Source organism: Arvicola amphibius, chromosome 9 (assembly GCF_903992535.2).
Source record: "Arvicola amphibius chromosome 9, mArvAmp1.2, whole genome shotgun sequence".
NCBI lineage: Eukaryota > Metazoa > Chordata > Mammalia > Rodentia > Cricetidae > Arvicola > Arvicola amphibius.
This window is the reverse complement of record NC_052055.2, coordinates 91,567,336-91,580,941: the sequence shown is the minus strand read 5'-3', so window position 1 is coordinate 91,580,941 and position 13,606 is coordinate 91,567,336. Positions and strand designations below refer to the sequence as shown.

Sequence of the window (13,606 nt, the reverse complement as noted above, 5' to 3'; positions counted from 1 at the left end):
GAGATGTACATGCCACAACATGTGTAGAAGTCAAAGGACAACTGTGGAGTTTAGATCTTTCCACCTTCACATGGGATATGAAACTCAGGCTGCCAGGTTGGCCCAGCAAGCTCTTGGTTCACCGAGCCATCTCACCAACCCAGAGTCTCACGATGTAACACTGCCTGGTCTAGAACTTGCTAGATAGCCCAGCTCAGCCTTGAACTCACAGAGATCCATCTGCCCATGAATGTTGGGGTTAACTGTGTGTACCAATATACCTAGTCTCTGAAGACTTGTGTGACTATATTGACATTTAGAACAAATCTACTTATTTTAAAATTTTATTTCTGGCTGAGCAGTGGTGGTGCACACTTTTAGTCCAAGCACTTATGAGGCAGAGGCAGGTGGATCTCTGTAAGCTCTAGGCCAGCCTGGACTGTAGAAACTGTTTTGAAAAGCCAAAAGTAAATACTTTCTGACCTTTTAAACAAATGATACTTTGTATCCACTTAACTGTAGAACAAAATTTGACCCTTACTTTATACTTCATATAAAAATGAATTCAAGGGTTGGCAAAATGGCTCAATGAGTCAGGAGCTTGCTGGGCCAGTCTAGCAATCTGGGTTTGATTCCCTAGGACCTTTGGAAAGGTGGAAAGAGAGAAGTGACTCCATGGAGTGGTTGTGGGCCTCCCTCCTACCATGGGAAAGCTGGCTTAGCTTTCTTGTTCCTGAGCTCTGTCTTTCTATGAATGTCCCCAGCACCCCTGTGTGGTGATGGAGTTCGAGATACTGTGTGTACGCACCCACACTACAGCAAACTGTTTCAAAGCTACGAATGCTTTTTTTCTAGTGAATTGTTATTGCTGATACTCCCATGACATTCCTGCCCCTTCTGTTTCTTTTTTCTTACAGGGTGAACTGCCACATGATCAAGATGTGGTAGAATATATCATGAATCAACCAAATGTTGTTCCACGAATCAATTCTCGGATTTTGACCGCTAAACGAGAGTATCTGGATCTAACAGCCAGCAGTAAGGAACATTTCAGTAACGACTCTTAGCTTTCGATTTGTGCTTCACCTGCTTCTGTTTGTTAGATTATAATGCTAAGATGGTAGACCACAATTATGATATATGCTTCTGAACTCACAGGAATTTCCTTATAACGAAAGATAAATTCTGGGCCTGGAGAAAAGGCTCAGTAGTTAAAAATGCTTGCTGCTTTTGCAGAAGACTGGATGTGAGATCTAGCTCCCTCTGCTGGCCTCCAAAGGCACAGACACATTTGTACATGCAGCCAAAATACTTATACACATAAAATAAAAATAAATAAATCTTTTAAAAGAGCTAGAGAGAAAGAAAGGGAGGAGGTCTAGCCAGGAGCAGTATATGACATTACATTTGCAGCAGAAAGGATGCAATTGTGGAGGTGACTGTAGGAACTGGGGCCAGAAGTTTAAGGTGTGATGTGGGCCTTCGGAAAGAGCAATACTTTATGGGCTGGGGTGGCGGGGGGCAGGACCGTGCAGCTTGACAAGCTTACAAGACTGGGCACTGGAGACTTGGCTGAGCCACAGGAGTTGAATTCCTTTTTTGACCTTCAGTTCAGTTTCAAGGACTCCAAGGTTGTTTCTGTCTTTTTAGCTTGTCAGAATTCCCCCCCAAAAAAACAGTCCCTCAGTGAAGTTCCTATCTCTTTTTGAAATGTGGGCTAATAGCCCTGAGGGGAATTTGATGGAATACTCTCCAGCCCTGAAGCCACCCAGCTCAACTGCTTCACATTTATGCAGGATAAATTACATGTGCAGGAAATGAGTCCTATGCAATTACATGGGAAAGAATGACCCAGGCAGGGGAGGAATCCCATTATCAAAGCATAAACATTACAAACCCTGTGGAATATATGTAGGATAAGAGTGCCAATTTGAAAGTTTCTCAAGCCATCTCAGATGGGGTGGCTAAGAGATAAATGTAGCTCTCATGAATCCTGCAATATAATTCAAAAGACACATACTTGGTGGCAGCAATGTTTCTCAGTGCTGTTTAGAGACCGAGTCATTCACTTACGAGAGCTAAAGACTTATGAGAAAAACTGCTTGCTCAACTGCAGAAAGATGGTGTCAATCAAAAAGCCAGCTCCTTGGGAGCAGTTCTGCAGCAGGTGGCTACTCTGCATCCTAAGGACCTCTCTTGTGCTTAAAGGGTTATGTTTAAGAACTTCACTCAGACTGGCCAGGGTGTGGCTAGACAGACAGATGGTCATTAGAGTTAATGCTATCTTGAAACCTAAACCTGTCTTGGCATCCTGGCACAAGCCGTTCAGAATGCCCTGTGTGTCTCAGCAGAGATGCGGCATCTTCTCCTCAGAAACAGTCTTTGGGCTCAGATTTCATTGATCCCTTAAAGAACAAAAACACTTGAATATCTCACCTGATCAGCGAGAGCCCACTGGTGTTAAGTTGCTGTTGGAAGCCCACCAGTGAAAAATCTTTGTAGGCCTTTTACTGCCTTCTGCAGCTGCTGCTATGCCCCTAACCCACCTGCCTGCCCCAAATCCCCTCAGATGATAAATTCCAATTCCTGTTCTCTAGGCGCTCCAGAAGGCTAGCAGACTCAAGACACAGTTTAGTCAAAATGGTAGTGTCTTTGAGGACCAGCAAGACAAACAAATCTTGAGGACTTGTCTGGAAACTCTTCTAGATCCACCAAAGCCTATGGAAGAAAACCATCTAGTTTCTCACAAATGGTCTAAAACAAAGTCTAAAAGTCTAAAACCCATAAATGACCATGAAAAGGACCAAATATAAAAGTAAGACATTGGCAGAAAACTATCAAAGAGAAGACCCTGTCAAGCTGAGTAACTCCACTCGTAATCCCAGTTAAGGAGTTGAAGATTGCACTGCTTCCATGGAGCCTCTTAAACAGTTGAACTCCCTGATTAATCAGTAACTGTATTACAACACTGGAATTACAGGGATGATTTCAGTACTGAGTTTGCTGAATACAGGGCTTTGCATGTCAGGAGGGAGACTGTCGCTAGATTTATCAAACTGCATGCATAGTGAAAATGCCTTTCTCTGAGCTCAAAAGAGTACCAGAATGTTCTCGAAAACGTCTCACAAGAATTTAGGAAGATAAAGCAGTCCCAGTTACCATGAAGAATTAAAAAGATTTGAGTATCTTCAGAATAAACTGGCTCACATCAAAAGATAACTCGGGAATTTAGCTAATAGTAAGCCCAGTCCTGGCACTAGAACTCTGCTTGAACCAAAATATGTGAATTAACTTAAGCTTATTTATTTAAGATTGTAAAAGCTGAACTTTAGCTTGTTGAAAGTTTCAGTATTAGTGAACTTGAGTGATTGTTTCCCACTCCACTTTACTTTGCTTCCTTGCATTTTGAAGCTGATCCCCCCACAACTTATTTGTTAATAGAAGCAGGCTTTTTTGTTTTGTTTTTTGCGTTTTTTTTCTTCCTGTTTGTTTTAGATATTGGGAAGTTCAGTGTCTACTTGAAATCAACTTTTCGTTGAAAACTTGTGTTTGTCATTAGAGATGAGGTTTAGCTTTCAGGTATGCAGTGTTCACACTTAAGAGTTGTGTGTGTTTGAAACAAAACAGTAATGTTTTGTTTTTCAAAGAAAAATGCTTTTGGATAAACAAAAGCCTATTTTCTGACCTTTCTTAATGCAAACTCTTTGCCTTAAGTTGTAAGATATTTAGACATTTACACAAAATACAAAAAAATCAAAACACTGTTGTGGAGGGTTGAAAAGCAGAAGTGTGTGAGGGTATAGACCGCTATGCACATTCATGCATATGGACTGACTTGCTATACAGTGCTACTGTGGGTGTGAGCTGCGTGAGAGCACGAAGCTACCATTCTCAGTCTCAGGTTAAATAGCTGATGATGTTCCTGTAGGTTGTTGTTGGTGTATTGTTTGTGTTTTTCTGTCCTACTGCTGCTTCTGTTATAGAAGACAAATGCATTTCTATTTCAAAAGCGTGTCAGCTTTATTAACGTTTGACAAAAATGGATATACTCTAAAATAAAATATAGTTTTGGGGCAAAATTACAAAATTAAATATGTAGATAACCTAATTATATACTACTGTAAAGTATTTTTTGAAGACATTTGCAGAGAAACTATTACCTATGTGAGATTTATTTTTCATTCTGAATATCAGGAATATAAAAACGAATATACATATATTTAACCATAACATCCTATGATTCATGAAACGCACAGACTTTCATTTCATGGAGTTTATCTGTTGATGCTGATTTAAACTATCATTTGGTTGATTATGTAGGAGCATAAGTTATGCGATCAAAAATAAAAGGATTTTGTCTGGAAACTACAGGGAAACCCTGTCTCGAAAAACCAAAAAAAATAAATAAATAAAAAAATAAAAGGATTTTGAGCTAATGTTGATTTAGGTTGTGTAGTCTTATGATAATTGTCAAAATGCTTCTGGTTAAAAACAGAAGCATTGTGTTTACAAATCTGCTGAAGTATTTGCCAAAATTTTGGTACTACCTTTAATAAAGATGTTTGTCTCTAGAATCCCAACAAATAGATGAGTAAGTAGGGATTATTTTTTTCTAGGTAAAACCTATGAACCATAAAAAATACCTTGTGGCCGGGCGGTGGTGGCGCACGCCGTTTTTTTTATTATTTTTTTATTTTTATTTTTTTATTTTTCGAGACAGGGTTTCACTGTGGCTTTGGAGCCTGTCCTGGAACTAGCTCTTGTAGACCAGGCTGGCCTCAAACTGACAGAGATCCGTCTGCCTCTGCCTCCTGAGTGCTAGGATTAAAGGCGTGCTCCAGGCCGGGCTTCAAAGCCACAGAGAAACTCTGTCTCGAAAAACCAAAAAAAAAAAAAAAAAAAAAAAAAAAATCTTGTGCCATTTAAAGGCCAAATATATGATGCCATTAGATGATAAGAATGGACCTGTATTGGCCACCTTATAGCCATAGAGCACTAGATAGTTCTTTAGTCCTCGTCCTCATTTAGAGGCAATACTGAGTAAGAACCCAACAAGTACGTCAACTAGACTTGCTCTGCAGCCCTAGGAATACTTTTTTAAAAAAGTAGTAGTTTCTGCTGGGCAGGGTAAAACATGGCTTTAGTCCTAGCCCTTGGGAAGCTGAGGAGGGGGATTACATGTTTGGGTACAGACTGAATTCAGCCTGGAACTCGCCGTGTTAAAAGGGGTGGGATGGGGCAGGAATTGTTGAGCTATAATGCATATGCCTTGAAACCCAACCTGTGTTTTAGTCTTCTTTTTTGTTGTACAAGCGAGTTCCACACTAGTTCAGAATGGAGTATAACAAAGGTCTATTCATTAGGGGGTAAACTCACAGGAAGAGTAGTGATCCGCAGCCCTCTGTGTGCTCTGGAACCGAATCCGGCAGTCAAGGGGCCCTCACATACTTTACATCTGCATTTATAGTAATTGAGACCATGTCAAAATGATATCTTAAATGCTTTTGGCTGAAGGAGTTCCCACAGCACTTTTTATAGAGTCTTATACATGCTAGAAAGTATAGTGCTTTACCACTTGGCTACAACTCCAGCCCCAATTTTATGTGTATGTATGTTTGCCTTCATGTATGTATGTGTACCATCTACATGTGGGTGCCTATAGAGACCAGAAGATCCCCTGGAACTGGAGTTAGAAGTGATTGTGAGCCACCATGTGGGTGGTGGGAATTAAACCCAGATCCTTTGGAAGAGCAGCCAGTGTTCTTAACCAACAATATCTCTCTAGCTCCATCAAATTCAGCTTTTTAAAATACATGATTTGGCCAGGCATGGTGGCACACTCCTTTAATCCCAGCACTTGGGAGGCAGAGGCAGGTGGATCTCTGTGAATTCAAAGCCAACCTGGTCTACAGAGTGAGTTCCAGGACAGGCAAAGATAAACAGAGAAACCCTGTCTCGAAAAACAAAACAAAACAAAACAAAAATACATGATTTGATGTCTTTTAGTTTATTCTCAAAAGTTTTGCTGTTCTAACCATTGTCTAATACTAAGATTATCATCATCCCTGTATAAACCCTTTTCTCCATGTCGTTGCTCCATTTCCCCCTCCCTTATTCCTTTCTATCTATTTATCTGATTCTATGGATTTGCCTGTTCATATAACTGGGAAGCCTTTGTGCATGGCTTCTCATTTATGTTTTAGCCTGTTCCTACAGTTCATCCATCTTGTAGCGTGTCAGTATTTCATTTCTCTTAGATACTAAATATTCTGTTCCTTACTGTCAGTCGATGGACATTTGCGTGTTCTCCACAACTCTAGCTTTTAAGAGCTATGGTGAACCCATGAGCAGTCTGTTCCAGACTCTCAGTGGCATTTCATCACTCTTGGGAATAAGGTGGACTTCTCATCACTTGCCTGCTGTGAGTCTTCCGTAAGGACGGAAAGACGTATGAAGCCTTTGTTGTTATAGATCAGTATAATGAAAATATACAAGCTTGTAATCATAGCTGCTTGGGAAGCTGAGGCAGAAAGATTACAAGTTTGAGACCTGCTTGGGCTGCTTAATGAGTTCAAGGCTAGCATAGGCAATTTAGTTAGACCCTGATTCAGAAAAAAAGAAGTTGTAGATTAGCTTAGCTATTAGTTGCTTGCCTAGCATATACAAGGCCAGAGTTCAATTCCTAGTACTGGGCAGGGGAGAGAGGGAAGAAAAGATAAACAAAAGTAAGATGTAGCTCAGTTGACAAGAGTGCTCGCTTAGCACGTACAAAGCACTAAGTTCAGTTCCCTGGTACTACAGAAATATGGGTGTGAAGAACCTGTTCAGAAAGTGAACGAGTAGTCCTTCCATAGGCTAGGTGTTACCTTCAGAAGTCAATGTAGAGTGAGCCAAATAGTCTCACAATGTGTTGTCCCAAGTCTTTGTTCTCAGTCTCTCTGTCTTTGTGTGTGTGTGTGTGTCTGCGTGTGCCTGTGTGTGTGATTGTGTCACACTATATAGCCCTGACTAGAATGGGCCTTGCCACCTATAGACCAAGTTGGCCTTGAACTCACAGAGTTATCCCTGCCTTTGCCTTCCAAGTGCTAGTATTAAAGGTGTGCACTACCACATAAGACTTTTATTACTTTTAATTAAGCTGGAATGGTAGGCTGGTTGGGTATGGCAGTACATTCTGTAATTTCAGCACTTAGGTAACAGAGACAAGAAGATTGAGAGTTAAGAAAAGGAAAAGAAAATCCAAAATAAATAAACTTAAAATGTGAAAGGTTGTCTTTGGAGTAGCAGTACTTGAAGAGCATGGCAGCAGTGCCATGGGTCAGGTTGTATTTCATTCTGTGCTACAGTGGCAGGTCTCCTGTCTGTCACTCAGCCTGGACAGGGGTCAGTGAAGAGCACTGTTATCCTGACTGTCCTTCTCTGGCCTTTGATAGCCTGGGACCTTTTTAAGAAGCCACTGTCTGATTTATATTGCTGTGACAAACTACCTGAGAGTATTAACTTTAAGAGAGGAATGTTCTGTTTGTCCTTGGCATTCAGAGATTTGCTTCCATGACCAGTTGGCTCTGTTGTTTTAGAGCCAGGGGCATGCAGTGGGACAGCTCTGCTTTCCTATGGTGGCTGGGAAGCAAAAAGGCAGGTACCCGTATCCCTTCCAAGAGCAGCTTCCTCCTAGTGAGCAGCACCTAATGTATTCTACTCATACATTTTCTGCATCCTCTATTATGCTCAAAGCAGATTATCAATTGAATATTAATGGTAAATTGCATTGAGGTTTATTAATTATGCATCTGTTTAAATTTTTTCTTTTTTCCCCAGATAACTTTTTTGTGGATGATTTTGCCAGATTTTCTGCCCTGGACTCTAGGGGCAAGACTGCTGCTATAGCCAACAGTATGAACTATTTGACAAAGAAAGGTAAGACATCTGGGCTTGTTTTGGATCTAACATATTTATTCTTTACTTAGTACTTGAAAATATAACTCCATCCTACTGTTCTGAGAAAAAAGATTCCATAATTCCTTTTATTAATTTTCTGTTATAATGCAAGTATAGAAAATACATATTCAAAATGTAATTCTGTGTATGTGTTTAAAATGCAAATATTTTCTTTGTTTTATGTTTATCATTAAAATTGATAGGAAAAGCCTTTTATGGTTCAAAATGGAAAACATTATGTAAAAAGATTTTGCCTGATTCTTCAATAACTTCATAGAATTAATTTTATTGTTGGCACTTACAGGATAAACTGGATTCTAGAAAGCCTTGTGTAATTCTCTGAAGTTATATTCTGCAGTTACTGCAGCTACACTTGTCTAAAGTGACTGTTTTCAGTGCAGACAGGTCCTTTTCTCTCTGGTGGAGCTGGCATGGTTACCCTTCCAGAGTGGTTCTAGTAATACTTCCTACTCTGAAAAGCACCGATTGTCATTAGGACAGCTCTGTTTACCTTACTGCGATCCTCTCTCTGGATTCCCATGTCTGTATCCGTTCACAACGTTTCTCCGAGACTTTGTTGTGAGGGTTCCTAGAACAGAGCTTGAGCACGGTGGGAGCTAGAGCAGAAAGCAGCACCATCTCGGGAGCTGTGTGTGATCTGCTGATTTTTCTTATGGGCATTCAATTATACAAATGACATTCTCTTTTCTTCTACTCTTTTTTCTTTGCCTTTGTCCAGGAATGTCCTCCAAGGAAATCTATGGTAACTCAAAACTCCAAATGATCCCTTCATTTTCATAACTAACTTATATGGTTTCAGGACCATTGTTATTCAGAATTTATTGACATTTCATTGTGATGTTTCTGAAACCTGTGGGTAACATTAGAGTGTAGATAAACTGCATAACTGCTTGCAGCGCTCTCAGAAAGTTGTCAATTACCATGATTAAATACTACATTGCATTGCCTGCATGTTTCATTGTGTATGCTAACAGATCCCCAGACCACAGGACAATTAATCAATGCATGGTCCTACTTTCTAATTGAGCTGCTTGGAAGATGGCTCTCCTTCACATTAGTAGAGAAGTTCCACTACCTTCTTGCTTTATATCTCTATCAAACCAGCCATTTTCTTATTTTTCTTTTTGCATGTTTTTCAGAAATTATTTAGGCTAATTTTAATGTTGAAACAAAGAATATCTTTTTCCCCCTTCTAGTCAGTTTGTTGTTTTTGTTTTTCTGCAGACGATTCCTTTATTAGGCCAGTGACTTTTTGGATTGTTGGGGATTTTGATAGCCCTTCTGGACGGCAGTTATTATATGATGCCATTAAACATCAGGCAAGTTTCTCAGATTTCATTCTGGGAGGGGGATTATGGAGTATTTTGTTTGTTTGTTTGTTTCTGAGGCTCCAGTTGGCCTTGGGATGACCTCTGTGCTAATGTGGGTATTGTAGTGATTCTGGTGCTTATGGGTGTGCTGAGGGAAACAAGCATAGTGTCTTCCAAGGTTGTCAGCTCCTTGCTACAGGGCCTAGCTTCACTCGAGGGAATAGATTCTTAAGAGAAAACCTAATGAGATTCTCAGTGTAGGATTTTCTTGCATTGACTGTACATGTTCTTGCTGCAGTGATCTTGCCATGTACTGCAACATCAAGAGAGGTCCCCTGCCAGCAGGTTGGTGTGTGTTCCACATAAGTAGATGCAGGCCCCCAGAGGAGTGTTCACATGGTCGCTCAAAATCAGCTTGTATATGTATGTTAGGAGTTGATACATTGCAGTGCGGAGTGGTTGAGAAGTTGCTTCTTTTGGACAGTATTATTGTCAGGATCAGACGTCAAGGTCCTTCTCCCTGACTGTTTCACTTTGCAGCTTCATCTAGAAGTCACATTTCTCTTTTGTTCCCCTTTCTAACCTGAGCCTCAAGAAGTCTGACTGAAATAAGAAAATATCCAGGGATTTTAATTTTACTTGGTGCCAAGGGCTTTCACTGTTTGAGACACTGGGTGGGATACTGTGGTCAGTTGAAGGTCGAGCCCGGGCAGTTCCTAATGATGGCTGCCAGATGTACACACAGGGCTCTGTGTGTACATATGAGCTGACTTTTTAAATTTAAGTGTTTTTTAAATTATTTTTTATGTATATGAATATATATGCCTATATGTGTATACACACACACACACACACTACATGTATGTATGTCTGATGTCCAAGAAGGCCAAAGAGGGCATCAGAGCCCCCAGAACTGGAGTTATGGGTAGTTGTGAGCTGTCATGGGGATGCTGGAAATCAAATGAGGGCTCTCTAAAAGAGCCGCAAGTGCTCTTAGCAGCTGGGCCCTCTCTCCAGTGCCTGATCCCTTTTTTGTTTGTTTGTGGGGGTTTTTTTGCTACGTTTTAATTTATTTATTTACGGAAAGAGGCACATACATGGCATGGTGCATACGTGGAGGTCAGAAGACAACTTATGGGAAAGTACTTTCTTTCCACCCTGTGAGTCATGGGGATTTATTGGTGGCAAGCACCTTTCTGGCTAAGCCATCTCACTGGCCAGCTTACATTCTTGATAGAAGCCCTCTTTGGTGTTATGGTCCTCCATCTTTTCCCATGTAGATTCATGTTTTGATTTGGTTAGATGGTTTGTCTTTTACTCCTTGATGCTGGCATCTGAACAGGCCATATGGATGAAGATGGCTGAGCAGGAACCTGAGGAAAGGTTTGAGCTTAGAAAAGATGGAGTGCAGTTAGGATACACAATGTGCTGGAGAACTCTTGCATCTGCTTTGCCTATAGATATGAAGTTGGACCGGGCAGTGGTGGTGCATGCACTTTGGATGAGTTCAAGGCCAGCCTGGTCTACAAGTGCTAGTTCCAGGACAACTAGGGCTGTTATACAGAAAAACCCTTGTCTCGAAAACACAACAACAATAACAAAAAAGGAAGAAATGAAGTTGGAAAGTCTGGGGCCAGTTCATACAGGATTTGGCAGCCCTAACCGTAAATATTGTCAGAATTTTGACTGCAGACAACTAGGAAGATGTGTGGAAGAGATATTGCTATTGTGCAGCATGACTGCTGATAGTGTTGTGTGCCCTGCACACCACCCCTGGAGACAGGGTCTCACCATGCTGGCCTTCAGACATCTGCTTGCCTCTGCCTTCCAGTGCTAAGATGAAAGGCATCCATGGACTACCATGCCTGGTCAGTGTTACATTTTTAAAGTTAATACCATGTACTGAATAATTCTTATCTCCCTTTTTGTAAATAGAAAACCAGTAACAATGTTAGGATAAGTATGATCAATAATCCCAGACAAGAGATAAGTTACTCAAGCACTCCAGTCTTCAGAGCGATCTGGGCAGCTCTCCAAACACAGACCTCCAACTCTGCTAAGAACTTCATCACCAAGATGGCCAAAGAGGAGACAGCAGAGGCCCTGGCTGCAGGAGTGGACATTGGGGAATTCTCTGTTGGGGTAAGGCTCACAGATTTCGAGGCTAGTCTGGCCATTCATGTTTCTTCCCGGGCTGATGTATACTATTCATAATTGAGTTTGTGATGATTGCTTCTGAGTCTCAGAATATTTTTTTGTTGTTGTTGAGTTAGAATCTTAACAAGAAACAATTCTGTCATGTGACTTTTTACTTTTAAACTTGTTTTAGTTTCAAGATGCACAGGATACAAGTTTGTGCCACTTTGTTTATATGATCTTTAAAAGACAATATTTGATTTTTTTTTGTAAGTAAAAAACAGATTTAAGACGTTTATGAGTTAGAGATTCAGCTGTTCTTATTTCTGATGAAAGGCGTTTGTTTGTTTGTTTGTTTGCTTGCTTGTTTGTTTTTTGAGACAGGGTTTCTTTGTAGCTTTTGAACCTGTCCTTGAACTAGCTCTTGTAGACCAGGTTGGCCTCGAAATCACAGAGATCCTCCTGCCTCTGTCTCCCGAGTGCTGGGATCAAAGGTGTGCACAACCACTGCCAGGCAAAAGCCCATGTTTATTTTTTTGTCTAGTGTTACTTATTTTTGGCAGTGTTTTTATATTTTTAAAATTTCTTATAGAATTATGAGTATATTGAGTTTTAGTTAGAAGAAACGAATGTCACCTGAAGTAATCAATATTTAAAGATGCAAAGTAAAGTTATTGAGAATAGACTGCCAGGTAAACAAATCAGTAGAAAACAGGAAAACGGAATGAGCCGTTTATGAGGAGGGAAGAAAGAAGAGAAAGTGGAGAATTAAGATATTATAATTTTAATTAAGAAATTTGGTTATTTTCGTAAAGGCATCTTATAGTTTACTGATTGTTATTATTCATTTATATGGCTTGCTTAATAATAGTGACTTTTCTAAAAAATGATTACTTCCTAGGGCATGGATGTCAATCTTTTTAAAGAGGCCTTTGAATCTTCCAAAATGGATTTCATTTTGTCTCATGCCCTGTACTGCAGGGATGTTCTGAAGCTGAAGAAGGGGCAGAGAGTGGTGATCAGCAACGGAAGGGTGAGGACTGTCTGGGCTGTGAAGCTTGCTTTTGATAGGTCTTTAGCTGTCTCCCTCCTTTGAAACGTCTATGGTCTGCACTAGAGCTGCCTCCTGTTAACTGACAGGCTTCGAGTACTGGTGCAGAGAGGTCTGTCCTGTCTTTCCAAGAAAGTGTGCTTCTGATGCAGCCCACACCCCCACCCCATGGGCCCCTGATCTTTATTTGTGTCTTGACAGTGAGGGAAGCAGAGAGTGGGAGGCTCTCAGAACAGAAGTTAGTGCAACTACCTGTAAAGTAGGCCTTGCTGCTGTTTGCTGAGAACCAGTGCAGATGATACTGCTGTTTCTTGTCAGTTTGCTCAGAAAATTAACGTGAACCACGCACCCCTACTGCCTGCAGAATGAATAGTAAACGTTAACTGAGTTTTTTCAGGCTTTAGTTTTTTTCATTCATTTGAAGACGTGCTTCAGGCTTGGAATTGTAAGGTGCTTGGGAATGTCGGCTGTTCCAGGGCTAGCTTGTGACCACCACTCTGCAGCTTGACCCTGCTCTCTACCTCACAGATCATCGGGCCGCTGGAGGAGAGTGAGCTCTTTAATCAAGATGATTTCCACCTCCTAGAAAATATCATCTTAAAAACATCAGGACAGAAAATAAAATCTCACATCCAACAGCTTCGTGTAGAAGAAGACGTGTAAGTTTTTATAATTAGTAACTAGTTAGATAATAATGATAAAACTGGTTTTCTAATTAGAAGATAGAACGTGTCACAGAGTTTTATTAATTTCTCCTCCTTGGTCAAAGTGAGGACTATATATTGTCAAATATATTACCACGTCAGTGGATTTATTTCCAGTTTTACTGTAATAATGCTCAAGTTGTGACTTATGTTTCTGAATTGTTTCTCTCCATTTTGAATCTGGAGAAATTCAAACACATGAGGGCCAAGTCTGCTTTCTACTGGGTGTGTGTGTAGATACTGTCTGCTGGCTCTATGGTCTCCTTCAGTTTCATTGTGTTGGGGAGGAAATGCATGCCGAATGCTTCTTTTCCTCTGCATACCTGTGTGGGATCCAAAGCTGTTTTTCTTGCAGAGGAATGATAAATTAGATGTTTCTGCTTGTGATTTTATTATTTTATTATTTTTATTAACTAATGTCTCTTAGTATGTTAACTTCCAAGAATTAAATTTTTTGAATGGATCAT

General features: G+C 40.5%; 1 protein-coding gene and 1 pseudogene across 4 annotated transcripts in view; both read left to right on the top strand.

Annotated features, from left to right (window-relative positions):
- Positions 1–13,606, top strand: part of Uggt1 (UDP-glucose glycoprotein glucosyltransferase 1) — a 125,365-nt gene that overhangs the window by 75,463 nt on the left and 36,296 nt on the right. For 3 of the 4 annotated variants that reach the window (XM_038342024.2, XM_038342023.2, XM_038342021.2), the window contains exons 19-25: positions 897–1,017; positions 7,798–7,896; positions 8,657–8,680; positions 9,163–9,257; positions 11,184–11,390; positions 12,286–12,417; positions 12,964–13,094. In XM_038342024.2, coding sequence (XP_038197952.1) covers positions 897–1,017; positions 7,798–7,896; positions 8,657–8,680; positions 9,163–9,257; positions 11,184–11,390; positions 12,286–12,417; positions 12,964–13,094 — 809 coding nt within the window. The remainder of the gene's footprint in view (positions 1–896; positions 1,018–7,797; positions 7,897–8,656; positions 8,681–9,162; positions 9,258–11,183; positions 11,391–12,285; positions 12,418–12,963; positions 13,095–13,606) is intronic. The other variant, XM_038342022.2, reaches the window with a different exon arrangement.
- LOC119822602 lies at positions 1,197–3,270 on the top strand (annotated as a pseudogene).